General features: G+C 54.2%; 1 protein-coding gene across 1 annotated transcript in view; it reads right to left on the reverse strand.

The window, feature by feature from the left end:
* The window catches only part of LOC144726512 (phosphatase and actin regulator 1-like), a 92,201-nt gene that overhangs the window by 22,998 nt on the left and 55,700 nt on the right, over positions 1-13,503 (reverse strand). The window contains 5 exon segments of the mRNA XM_078605308.1: positions 1,548-1,747; positions 2,626-2,912; positions 4,952-5,088; positions 6,214-6,441; positions 8,052-8,204. Of these exon segments, the coding sequence (XP_078461434.1) occupies positions 1,548-1,747; positions 2,626-2,912; positions 4,952-5,088; positions 6,214-6,441; positions 8,052-8,204 (1,005 nt within the window).

A 13,503-nucleotide genomic window follows, 5' to 3' on the forward strand; every position in this document is an offset into this window, starting at 1 on the left:
CCACTGGAGCTATCCACCTTTAAATAATCGAGATTGAAAACTCATTTCTGTAGAACCGATTTTTGTGTTTAGTTTGTAGTCCTTCTCGCGCACCTCCGATTAGCACGGTTGGCTATGTACGGTGCGAAAGAAGTTCAAGATACTTGTATAAATACTCATTCAGATACATAGAGGCACATAGAGACCCATAGAGATGCATTAAAAACAAGCCAAAACATGACTGGCCATGCAACCCAAACTATGGACTGTGTAATAAACCCGCTGGGGTCTGCCCTACTTCAACAGAGGAGGAGCGACACGACACGAACTCTCTCTCTCTCTGGTGAAACCCTCTCGTCGTGGCTAACAGACCTCGACATTGGAATGTATCCCTGAACGCATTGCTGCCATTCACACACTTGAACAGAACAGAATGACGTAACAAAGGTCACGAATTATGTTTGTATGCAAGCTGTTGTTGATTGTGACCTCACGAACCAAGACACATTTTCTATTAAATATAACTTATTAGCAGAGACGGATTATTTTTTTTCTTCCAGGTTTAGAATAATCAAGGTTGCAGTTGGCCGACTTGGCCATCAATGAAGATGTATCGGCATGTAGAGGAGACGGTGATATATCACTTTCAGTGCACTCAATGAGCGTGCTATCCTGGGCTTGGCATGAGGGATCAATGGTGGAGAGCTGTAAAAGTGTTGGGGATGTAATGGAGGCCTGATGGACGTAAGGATTCATGGGGGAGTGGGAATGGTCAGCGAGTAAGCCAGTCGTCCCAACTTGTTGCTCAGGGTAAACGGCAGGCGATGGGAAGCAGGGAAGCATCCCAAGCAGGACACTCGGCCTGTGCGAGTTACTCTCATGAGGCCAAACTCCGACCCTTCGTTCATGCTGATGAAACCCAATCAGTTTGAAGGTCACAAACTTATGACTGTAAATCCATCAATTGCCCAGCGTATTTAACCAGGCGCTTACCAATCAAGTTCAAATCCTAGCTGGGAGCCAACTCAGTCCATCATCCCTCTGGGGTCAACAAAATTGAGAACCACTTTGTGGGGGAGGTCAAGGGTGGTTGTCCCGAAGGAACGTGGAATTTCGACCACTGCAGGGAGATGAGCACCTATGCCTCAACGCTCAATTCAACAGCAGGAGGAGATCGCTGTGACTGACGAGCTAGGATGTACAACTGAACATTTTTTTTTACCAGGTAAGGTCCACTGAGCTGTAGAGCTCTTTTTCAGAAGCGACCTGGCTATAACAAATGGTAGCTCAATGAAGTGGCTCATCATGCGGAAATGTATTACAGCCAAATACTCTAAATGCATGTTTCTAAATGTGGAGGGCAAAACCGGAGGACCCGGAGAAAAGTCCACGTGATCACGGGGCGAACATTCAAACTCGAAATACACAGCAGGCGTCAGGGTCGGGACCGAACCCACAAACTCCTGTACACCAGGCGAGGGAATAAACGTCTCCTAGCCACCGCGGCGTCCCGTCATCTGCGACGCATTTTTCCGGGCAATGCGTTAGCCGATGGCCGCGCCACGTACTGTAGGCCTCGATCTCGTCGCCGTGCTCCCAGTGCAGCCAGGGCCCCCCCCCGTCGTTCTCCCGGTTCTCCTTGTTCTCCTCCGCTGGAAAGGCCACAGAAGCGGGCGCGGGCGGGGGAGCCTCCGTCGTGTCCGCGAGGCCCGTGTTGGTAGTCCGCGGCGTCGGGCACTCCTTCTCCAGCCTCAGCGACGACGTCGACCTTTGCGGGGGAGGAAGCAAGCGGGCCCACGGAGAAGAGCGTCAGTCCGCGGGGCCCAGGGGGTGCTTCGCTTGACAGGGCCACCTGACGTGGCATCGCCGTGGTGAGGTTCCGGTTCCTACATTTACTTGCAAATTCCATCTCTAGCCCCGCCCACTTACCCTTGGGTTGTACCCACCTCAAACGTATATACCCTTTGGCTGCAGTAGCTCTCTCGCTACATTTCTTCCTGCCTCAGCAGTCCGCCTGCTGTATTTTTTCACCTGAAGACGATTGCTTGTGGTGCGATCGACACGTCGTGATCTATTAGTGATTTTTCTATCTATGTGACTTTACCGAAAGAACCAAAGAGTATGAATTCCTGCAGTCACGAAAGCTTCAAATCAAGATTAATACGGGGAGAGGTGAGCGGAATTCTCAAGTTTGCCTGGGACGAAAAAATGTTTAACCCGGGACAAAACGGGGATTTACACAAATGCTTCAGGAGTACAATGGACAGCTGACCTGAAACCCAGACATTCCCGGTCAAATCAGGGCATGTGACGACAACCTTAGCTTCCACACAAACACTCTGCACAATTCTCGATTATTCATCTAGAAACGCTTTCAAATGGCATTTCTATGAAAGCCCCCACAGTGCAGTCTCTATTGTTCACTCAACCACTCTGGCCTCTCTATCTCTCCGCTACACAGAAGGGCCATCGCCCAAAGCGACGCTCATTATTATTACATCTGTTACTTCAAGGGCAGTCGTTGCGACTGATGAACGCGAGCTTTTGTTATTTGTGCGCCACTACCAATGCGGCATCGCAACGCGAACGCTGCGCAAAAGTCTGAACCGGGCCGCCACTCGGGATGGTGGAGCAGGCAGCCCACACCTCGGCATGGCCACGGTGTAGCCCTCGATCCTCTGCGCAGCCTTGGCGAGCGCTCTGTTCAGCTCCTCAATCACGCTGCTGGGCGGCTGCAGGAGGAACGCCTGCGACGCCAAGGAAGACGGCGGCGCCTGCTGCTGATGATGCTGCTGCTGATGGGGCTGATGATGGAGCTGGGGCTGCTGGGGCTGCGAGCTCTGTGGACTCTGCTGAGTCGGCTGGCAACCAGGCAAGCTGGCAGGCTGAGAAAGGAAGTGCAGGCCCCCGCTGGGCCTTGCGGCCGATGAAGCCTGTGGGTGACCATGTTGATTATAACCCCACAATGGTAATGATGTATTTTTGATTTAAGAAAAAATAGGTTTTACCCTTTCTGGCAATAAAACAGCTGTTAAGATGTTCAAACACCAAATACATACCTCTTTCAAGGAATCAAGTCCTGCATTAACCACACGTACGCGTGGTGAACATGCAAACACACAAGCTCTGAAAATATATACAATGTCTTTGAAACTGATTGGCCTACACCAGAGAAAGCCTTCTTTACGGCCTAGTCTCACCAGTGTCAGACCAGAGAACGCCAGAAGGTGAACAGTACAAAGACAATGCCACTCTCAGAGCATTTATAGCTCGTGGTGAGCAGCTACAAAATGGGACTTTTTTGCCAGTACCAAAGTATGAAAATATAACAATAGCTTTTATACCCTTTCTGGCAAATATAAACCTTTTGCAAGGACTCAAGTCTGCATTAACCACACATTCTAGTGGTGAACATGCAAACAAACATGCTCTGATAATATATGTATTTGTCTTTGAAGCTGATTGGCCTACACCAGAGGCAGCAGCCTTCTTTATGCCCTTGTCTCACCGGTGTCAGACCAGTGTCAGACCAGTGTCGGACCAGCCACAGTAAGAGGCATACTGGATGTGGTGTGCGGTATTGTTTTACGGGTCACCGAACTCGGAAAGACCCAGCCAAAATCTAGCAGCATGGGAATGTTGTGCCAAACATAAAAAACACCACCAAATATTATCTAAAACGTGTGTGTTGGAGGCAGACCAGGAGCAGAAAAGCACAACTACATTGTAAGGTATTTGAAACTGCCCTTGAGAAAGTGCGGTCACCCAAGTTGCCGTTGTAAAAAAAGTATAATCTAAAAAGCCTGTATTGTTAAAGGCATGAATTAGAATATTCCAGCTCTTTTCAAGATAACTCTTCATAAAACGCTTTCGCAAGCGGCACCCGAAATAATCAAAACGTTATGCAACGTCTGACACGCTCGTGACTTTTAGGCCAATTATCCATGTTAGGGGAATCATTGGATGAAAGAGAATGTTACGTAATTAACGAGGTTGCAATGACACATGCGAGTGCACAAAGGCAAGTGTGATTATGCTGCTGTCTCAAATTATCGCCATTTCCAGCAAGTAAAAGTTCTCACGTGCAAGCCAGTTTCCAATCAAGAAAACTATGAATTTGCATAGACTTGTCAAAGAAATGTATTTGTTGTTGTATCTTTGTTTAACCAGGCGAGAGCTCGCTGAAAGTTCACTGGTACTCAGTTGGGTGGTCGTGGTGGTGGTGGTGGTGGCGGTGGCTACGCACGCGGTCTGCAATCCAGCACTGTGGATCACTCACACACGTCACGAATTCCCCTTCCCATGGGCGTCCGGGTTGACATACCCTGGCTGCCAGGTACAGCAGGTGGATGAATCTCCGACTGTTTCCATCAGTACGGGGATAGAGTCTCTTTGGCACGCATAGGTTTTCTCCGGGGGAACTTTGGTGTCATCCCACCCGTTTCATCACTCGCTAACGTCCCAATGTAGGGGCCACAGAGCTTGGTGACGGGTTCCGGCTGCGTTGCCGCACGTTGGCACGTCGTTTCCCTTTACACCTCCTAAGAAGACTGTACATATGTACGTTAAACTTCTTTTGCACCGTACATAGCCGACGGTGTTAACAGGAAGTACGGGGGTGAGTGTGTGTGGGTGAGTGGGTGGATGACTGTGTATGTACGTTGAACTTCTTTCGCACCGTACGTAGCCAACCGTTGCTAATCGGAGTTGCGGGGGGTGAGTGGGTGGATGAGTGGGTGAGTGTGTGGGTGAGTGTGTATGTATGTACGTTGAACTTCTTTCACACCGTACATAGCCAACCGTGCTAATCGGAGGTGCGGAGCGTGTGCCATGTAGTGTGCACGGCGTGTTCCGTGTAGTGTGTGTGCCCCGTGTGTGCGCAGAGTATCCCAACGCCGTGAGTGTGCACAGGGCACAAGGCACCGCGCGGGCGTGCAGCAGGTGCTGTGCGTGTCGTGCGTACGCAGCGTACCGCCAGCTGCTGCTGCATGCGCAGGATGGCCGACTCCATGGAGGCCGGCGCGAAGCAGACGCCCATGCGCTTGTAGGCCGCGGGCGGAGAGGCCCTGGTCGACCCCGGGCCCTTCTGGGGTGGCCCCGAGCACTCGCCTGCAGCGGAGAGACGAGCAACCCTGAGTAACCCTGAGCAACCCCGAGCAACCCTGAGCATCCAAACCTGGGCTTCAGAATAATTCAGGCATCGAGCCTGTCGACAAGCATCAAGTTTTTACCGAGGCCCTTCAGCAGCGACACTGCCTCTGGAGGTTCCATGTCAATGCAGGGGACTCGCGTCAGCTGCTTGCATAAAGCGCCTGGTCCACTTACCACGATCGCACAGCGAGACTCACGCCGCCCTCCGTGTCCAAAGCGATTTGCTGCTCAAATGAGACGGTGCTCATCTCCGTGTCACGGCCATGAGCCAGTGGTGGAAATTTCCCATTAATTTGGTGGGGTGAGTCGATCTCAACTAAACCGTTTCCGTGCAGACAGGGAACCATGAGTGGCTTTCAATTAGAACTCCGACATCGACCTCCTAATCACTGGCGATGTTTAACTAACATATGTCATGTAGAACAAGGATTTTGTGCATTTTCTATTTTTTTTATTCTCGGGGATGTGGGCATTGCTGTGGCCCAGCAATACAACGAAACTGTCAAACATTTTTTAAGAAAAACTAAACTCTATTTTACCAGGCAAGGTCCCACTGAGCTATGTAGCTCTTTTTCAGAAGTGACCTGGCCACAAAGGATAGATCAACCACGTGGCTTATCACGTGGACATTTATAGCACCAACAATACTCTAAAAGCATGTTTCTAAATGTAGAGGGAAAACCCGGACGACCTGGAGAAAAATCCACGCAACCACAGGGAGAATATGCAAAACATGTCAGGGTTCGGATCGAACCCACGACCTCCTGCATACCAGGCGAGGTAGATAACATCTCGTCACCATGGTGCCCCTATCCATAGGGAAACCACTATTGGCTTCCCACATATGGCCAGGTGAGAACCCCCCGCAGAATGAGCCATGGACAGGATCACCCTTCATTGGCGGGGACAACTCCCTCCCGCGGCAGAGAGCGGAGCAGCCAAACACCCGTCGCTGCAAACGCACCCTCGCCCGCCCTCGCCCGCCCTCGCCAGCCCCGCGCTGACCCGGCGGGCTGGCGAGGTACGGTGGGGGACGGCGCTCGCCCAGCGGCGGACCGGCTAAACGGGCGGCAGGGAACTTACCTGCGCTTAGAGCGGCGGCCGTCTTGGCCCCACTGCCGCCGCCGGCGGTCGAGGGCTTCGGGGGAAGGGCCGGCGGCTGCTTGGCCGGGCAGCCGCTACTGGCCTCCTTGGTCGGGTGTGCCGCATCGGCCGCCGCCTCCGGCGCCTGGCCCACCGACCTCCTGGGCTGCGCGGGCGACGCGGGCTGCGTCTGTTCGTCTGTTTGGCTCCCGCTGGCGTCCTTGGTTTCTGTGGGATGGGTCGGGGACCGGTATTATCGGACGAGCTTTAGGGGGGGAGGGGGCGGGGGGGGGGAGAGATGGCGAGAGAGAGAATCCAGAGTGGAGTGGTGCGAGGGAAGAAGGGGAGAGAGAAGTGTTTTGACCTGCAGTGTGGAGGGTGGGTGGTTTTGATCTGAAGTATGGTGTTTGCGTGAGTAGGTGAGTGGGTGGCTGAGGGAGTGGTAGTGCAGCGGTTAGTGCGCTGCGCTACTAACCCACTCATGGCCAACACGAGTGACGATTATCTGAACCGGTTCTTGGACTCTCCTAGGTCGACTTAGCCTCAAATGAGTACCTGGTGTGATGTGAAAAACATTGCCACTGGGGAGGCAAAGGCGGTCGGGTGCGGTGCTGGCCACCCACCCCCTTGTGTGCCGTGCCGGCCTTCATAGGTGCTCACTAACAGCACTTGCCCCTACAGTCTGTTAAGGCTATACGGGGGATCTTTGTCTTTGCATCTATACCCAGTGAAACCAAGTGACGTTGCCCAATGTTGGCACGTGCTTGGAACTGTTGGACCCGACGTTGGTGCAACGTTCCAAGTCGACAGGTTACGTGCACGTCTGCCCGTGTGTTGTGTGTGGGTGAGTGAGTGCATGAGCGTGTTGTAATCGGCAGTGTTGGTGGTGGTTGAACACAGTTCGATGGATGAGGCGCAGCAGTCAGCGTCTGCTAGAGACCGAGTCTTCAACACAGGTGGAGGAATCAACGAGAGTGGAGTTCACGGGAACAGGAACCATGGTGGTAGCAATATCTATATATAAATCAGAATTTTTTTTTTCTTCAGATGATTTATTTATACTGGAGGAATCCGATCAGCTATAAAGCTCTTTTTCACAGATGTCCAGTCGGGGCAGGTCAGAATGTTACGAGAACAAACAGTGTGCGTGTGTGCTGTGAGTAAAGCAGGAGGGAATTCTGAAATGCTGGTAGGAACCCACTGGTTCCACCAGCCCACAGGAGATTATTGTGTCCGTCCGTCGTGCAGGGAGGGGCTGGGTGGGGAGGGGCTGGGTGGGGAGGGGAGGGTGGGGAGGGTGGGGCTGGGTGGGGAGGGGAGGGTGGGGCTGGGTGGGGAGGGGCTGGTCACCCCGTGGTGCCCTTATAAAACTCAACGTTTAACCTACTCACGCCGGCTTGTGCCCGCCCTCACAGTCGGCCATATTTGCGGAATACACCACGCCGCCGTTGACCCTGGCCATTGACCGAGCAACTCAATGTTCCTACCAGCTCCCTCCGCAGGACAATGTGTTTATTTTGCCCGGGAATGCCTGGTTGAGAGTAGAGGACAACGCTTTTCCACACGGCCCTGCCACAGTGTAAATTGTTCATCAAACTGACACTTTTAATTCTAAGAGCTGGAATTTAGCCAAACTAAGACGGTGCTATACCGGACTTCAGTAGGAATCCTCCGAGCATTTATTTGGATTGCCGGAGGAATCCGAGGAGCTCTGAAGCTCTTTCTCACAGATCTCCAATATGGGCGGGTCAGCAAGTTTCAACAGCGACCGTGTGACACAACTGCAAAGATCGACCCAAAGGCTTTTATTTTTTATCTTCCAGGCAAAGCACATGTACCTTTGCTTTTATCTTGGTCCTCACTTGTGGGATCCGATTGGCTATGTTCAGGAGTCTCCGCACCTTCCTGTGCCTCTGCCTCTTGATTGGCCGCTCCAGGAGTCCCATGAGCCTCTTCCTCGGAGGTTTCGGATGGTGACGGCGTCTGGTCGTCTGGCACCGGGGAAAGACGCAAACAAGTCGGTCAGCAGAGTGGTGGCATGCAGTGTGGGCACTCCCACCCATTCCAAATGTAATAAAGGACTCGATCACTGGGTCTGTCTCCGTTGTCCTTTATTTGGGTTCTTACACTTGTCCCACACGGCCCTCGCTCAGAGCCCCTCCGCTTGGCAACTCCACAGCTGCCTTCGCTCCCGTAGCCTCCTCGCTCCTGCAGCTCCGCTGCAGATCCCCTGTGCAGTCCTCCGGCTGCCCTCACTGCAGCTCCACCGCTGCTCCTCGTTCCTCCGTGCTCGGTCACCGCTGGCCGACGGTGCCGAGTCTTACTCTGCGTGTGTGGCGATCTCACCACTCTCCAACCTCCGCCCTGCTTGGCCTCACTCTAACTCTATCCCCCACACTCTCCCGTCTCTTCCGGTATCTCTCCCTTAAGACCTCACCCCTCTCTTCCACGTGACCTAACTCCTCCCCCCCATGACGTCATATCCGCGAAGCCGTTTACGCCCGCATTACACCACCCTCCCCCGTAGAGAAAATCCAGCCGACCTCGGCTGAACAATAACGAGACAAGTAATGCGAGCGAACACAACCATCACACATTCAAGGACAACGAAGCATACAATAAATATAACAACAACAACAAAACACAACAGTAAAATTCAACGAAATGTAAGGGACTTTGAGCGCGTTCGGGTCGCCGGTCCGTCCCGGACGGCCGGCGGCCCTCCTGCAGACCGGGAACGTGACGGGGTTTTAGGAGCGACAGGATGAAGTCCTCCTGTCGCTATTGGAGGCCCGTCAACGTCCCGGTCCCGTGTCCCTGAAGGCCCAGCGTCGGGGGTGCGTCGCGATCGTGTCTGCGACGGGGTCGGAAGGGCGGCGGGGCTCGGAGTCTCCGCAGCCGTGGTAGGCACACCCCGAGTAGAGTCTCCTGTCTCCAGCAATGTCACGGCCGGCTTGTCTGTAAAAGGCACGACAGGCGCTCTTGCAAGGTCAACAGGCACAAGCAAGGATGAGTCGGCAGCCACAGACCCCGGCAAGGCAACATCAGGAGATGACGCATCGTTTCGAGGGGCCACATATGGTTTCAAGCGCGACGTGTGAACGAACCAACGCCGAGATCCAAACCGAACACGCGCGGACTGTGGGTTGGGAACCTCGATGAGGCGAACCGGCCCTTGCCATGGTTTGTGTAATTTAGGAGAGGTACCTGGCCTCACCTGCGGGCAATGGAGCCAGGCCATGTCCCCCACCTTCCAGGGGCACTCCCCCTTTGAGCGTCGAGCACACCGCTCGTTCCGGGCCTGGGCTTTGGCAGTAGCCATGCGGGCCCCTTCCCGCGCCTCAGTAACCCGGCGAACGGTATCCTGAATGTAATCAGGAAGAGGCTTAGCAGGTCCCCTCACTCCAGTTCCCAACTGCACATCCATTGGCGGCACGTTTTCGCGACCGTACATAAGGAAAAACGGAGAATATCCTGTAGCCGCATGCGGCGTCATTCGGTATGCCGAAAGTACCCCAGGGATATGCAAATCCCAATCCAATTGTTTTTCACTCACGGTGTGACACAACATGGCGGACAAAGTCCGATTTAGCCGTTCGACCATACCATCCGTTTGTGGGTGGTAGGGAGATGTCCGTATCTTTTTAGTTCCAAGAGCCGCACACACCTCCCCCAATAATTTAGAAGAAAAATTCCGGCCTTGGTCTGTGAGGAGCCTCTCCGGCGCCCCCTTGTCCATAACGTACCCGAATAGAAAGGCGTCTGTGATAGACGCCACTGACTGGTCAGGCAAAGGCCAGACCATCGGCCAGCGGGAGAGGTACTCCACCCCAACTAGCAAGTATTTATTACCCTTAGCGGATGGCGGGAAGGGTCCCAAAATGTCCAACGCCACCAATTCGTTAACTCTAGACACCTGAATAGGCTGTATGGGCGGCACATATAGTTGTTTAGGTGGTTTTCGCCGGGCACAATCGGGACACGCGCGAACGTGACCGACGACATCCGTTGTCATGCCGTGCCAAAAGTAGTCTCGCTGCAGCGTCAATCGGGTCTTCTGCACCCCCAGATGTAAAAGCGTGTCCCCATGCAGAGTCCTAATCAATTCGTACCGCAAGGATGCCGGTACAACCAGACGCCAGCGTTCCTGTAACCCTTCCCTCCACATCAGCAGACCATCGCGGAGAGCGGTTTCCGGCATACCCCCCGTACCCAGTCCCCCACTCTTCTTCGCAGTCCGATTCCATAACGTGACAAATGAATCATCCAACATTTGTTCCCGAATCCACACAGCCCTTGGAAGATTCAAAATCCCATCAGCCGGTCCCGGCTCCTTTGGAGCGTCAGGCACGTCGACCGCCAACGCAACAGGCTGAGGGGGTTGCTGAATCGGCGCACATCTATGCGTCCCAGACGCGCACGCGCAAGGGGATCGCTGCGGCAACCTAGAAAGCGCGTCCGCATTCGCGTGACGCACACCCTTCCGATGGTGAATTTGGAAGGAAAATTCTTGCAGCGTGTCCAACCACCGCGCCAACTGGCCGGATGGTTGGTCCATCTTGAGAGCATACTGCAAGGCCGCATGATCCGTGCGTACAATAAACGAACGACCGGAGAGATACGGTCGAAATTGGCGGAGAAAGAAAACAATTGCCAAAAGTTCCCTGCATGTGACGCAGTAGCGGGTTTCTGCGGGAGACAAAAGCCGGCTACCGTACGCCACCACGCGCTCCACACCACCTTTTGACTGAGAGAACACGGCCCCAATGCCCATGTCACTCGCGTCCGTATCCAGAATGAAGGGGTGATCGAAATCAGGATAATCCAACGTCGGTGCCGTAGCCAGTCGATCGCGCAGGCCCTGAAACGCCGCCTCTTCTGGCGGTCCCCAAGCAAATTTCCTTCCTTTACCCGTAAGGAGGTGCAAGGGCCTCGCGATCGTCGCGAAATCCGGAACAAACCTCTGATAATATGAGGCAAACCCCAAAAACCGACGTACATCCCCCACCGTGGCCGGGGTTGGCCAGTCACGGACGCATGCTGTCTTGTCCGGATCCGTGGCCACCCTGTCCGCACTGACGATATGCCCCAAATAGCGCACGGACCGTTGCAGTAGGTGACATTTCTTAGGCTTAAATTTCAAATTTGCGGAACGCATCCTGGCGAACACCGCCTCCAACCGCAGTAAATGCTCATCAAATGTGCGGCTGAAGACGATAATATCATCTAAATATATCAGACATGTCTCCCACTGCAACCCCGTTAACACCAACTCCATCAACCTTTGAAATGTGGCAGGGGCAGCATTCAACCCCATCGGAAGACAATTAAATTGGAATAACCCCTGCGGCGTACGGAAAGCAGTCTTCTCCCGCGAGGGCTCGTCAAGGGGAAGCTGCCAGAATCCCGAAGAGAGATCTAGCGTTGAAAAGAACTTCGCCCCCGACAAGGCATCGAGGGAGTCGTCCATACGCGGCAGGGGGTACGCATCCGCCACAGACACTTTATTAAATTTTCGAAAGTCGACACAAAATCGCAATTTGCCATCCTTCTTTTTAACCAAAACAACAGGCGCGCCCCATGGGCTGTTAGATGGAGATATTATGTCCGCAGCCAACATGTCATCCACTGCCCCTCGAACCTGATCTCGCTCCGCCGGACTCATCCGATGCGAGTTTAGCCGAATAGGGGCAGCGTCCCCTGTGTCAATATGATGGTAAAGCAACGAGGTGCGTCCCAAGTCCAAATCGTCGGAGCTAAACACATCAGAATAACTCAATAATAATTTGCGAAGCGCGCAACGTTGTTCACCGAAAAGGGAAGAATTTTCCCCACACAATTCGGCGATCCAGCGATTATCTGCGGCACCAGGACCTGAAACACCACCAACCATGACCTGGCTGCCCAGATGATCTTGTGCCGTAAACGCCGTAGTGGCATGTGCCACAACCGTACCAGCCGGCACACACACATTTTCGGTACTTGCCTTAAGCACCTGCAGAAACAGCTGCTGGTCTGGCCGGACAATAGTTTGCGCCCCAACGAGCGCCGCTCCGCCCGTTATGGTGGCGGACGGCGACAACAAAACCCCAATTGCACCCTGACGACAAGGTACAGGCTTCCGATATCGCAAGGGGATAAGCATCTGTGAGCCAGGTGGAATATCAACAGATACCTCGGACAGCGCCTGCACCTGAGCGACCGGAGCAGGTCGCCCCCAGGGCGACGGTAGAAATGTAATTTTTCGGCCACCCAGTAATTCAATGCAGTTTTGATTAATTCGAATTAGAATGGGCATCTTGGCCAGGAAGTCAGTTCCCAACAAGCAAGGAACCGCAAGGGACCTCGAAATTAACACAATTCCCGAGGCCGACACTCCCCCAATAGATATTTTAGCGTCCACCTGGCCCACAATGCCCATGCTACCCCCGTTGGCAGCGACGCAGGAATCATAAACCGGACGCACGGCCTCAGGTGGGATGTCCAACAGATGGAAAATTACATCCAATATAATGGACGCGGACGCCCCGGAATCCACTAAAATACGCACGTCCACCCCTTGTATAGAACCAGGTACCGTGGACGAACCAGTAGCGGCCGCGACGACCCGCCGTGCCAATTTACGCCACTGCGTTACTGAGCGACGTGGCCCAGTCGATGGCCTCCCCCCGTTATTAACAACACCCGGATCGCACGACAACGGTGATGAGTGAGGTGTCAAGCCTTGCCGGGTGTCTGGTGCGCACCGACTTGCCTGTCCTGGAGGATCCTTCTGTGGCACGTCCGCTGTCGAGGCCTCTTGCTGGGGCGGACCCGGGACACGGGCCCAGCAGTCCCTGGCGTAATGGCCTTTACGGCCGCAGCGGAAGCAGTCGATGTCGTTGCGCCGCGCCGCAGGCCCCCCGTCCCGACGCTCCCATGGCGGCGGCGCAGATCGCGGCCCCGGCCTACTGCGGGCCGACCACTGAGCAGAGGCAGCCGTCAGCTCCTGCGGGCCCCCCCCGTCAGGAACGTACACCGCCTTTTTGGGATCCCAACCCACGGCACCTCAATCGACGATGGGCCCCCCCGTCCACGCCGTGACTTGCTTCCAACGGCGCAGGTTGAACTGGGCATCAAGACATTTAGCGGCCGCCCGGGACGTGAGCTTTTCGTGGCCACACACCGGCATAGGAATCCCCAAATCCCGGGACAGCTCGAGCATCTTACCCAAGATGAGAAGTTCGAGAAGGTCAGGCTCCGTCTCCGGGTATGCAGCCATGGCCAACTCCAATACCGCACCCCTGTATG

Source organism: Lampetra planeri, chromosome 23 (genome assembly GCF_965212315.1).
Source record: "Lampetra planeri chromosome 23, kcLamPlan1.2.h2, whole genome shotgun sequence".
NCBI lineage: Eukaryota > Metazoa > Chordata > Hyperoartia > Petromyzontiformes > Petromyzontidae > Lampetra > Lampetra planeri.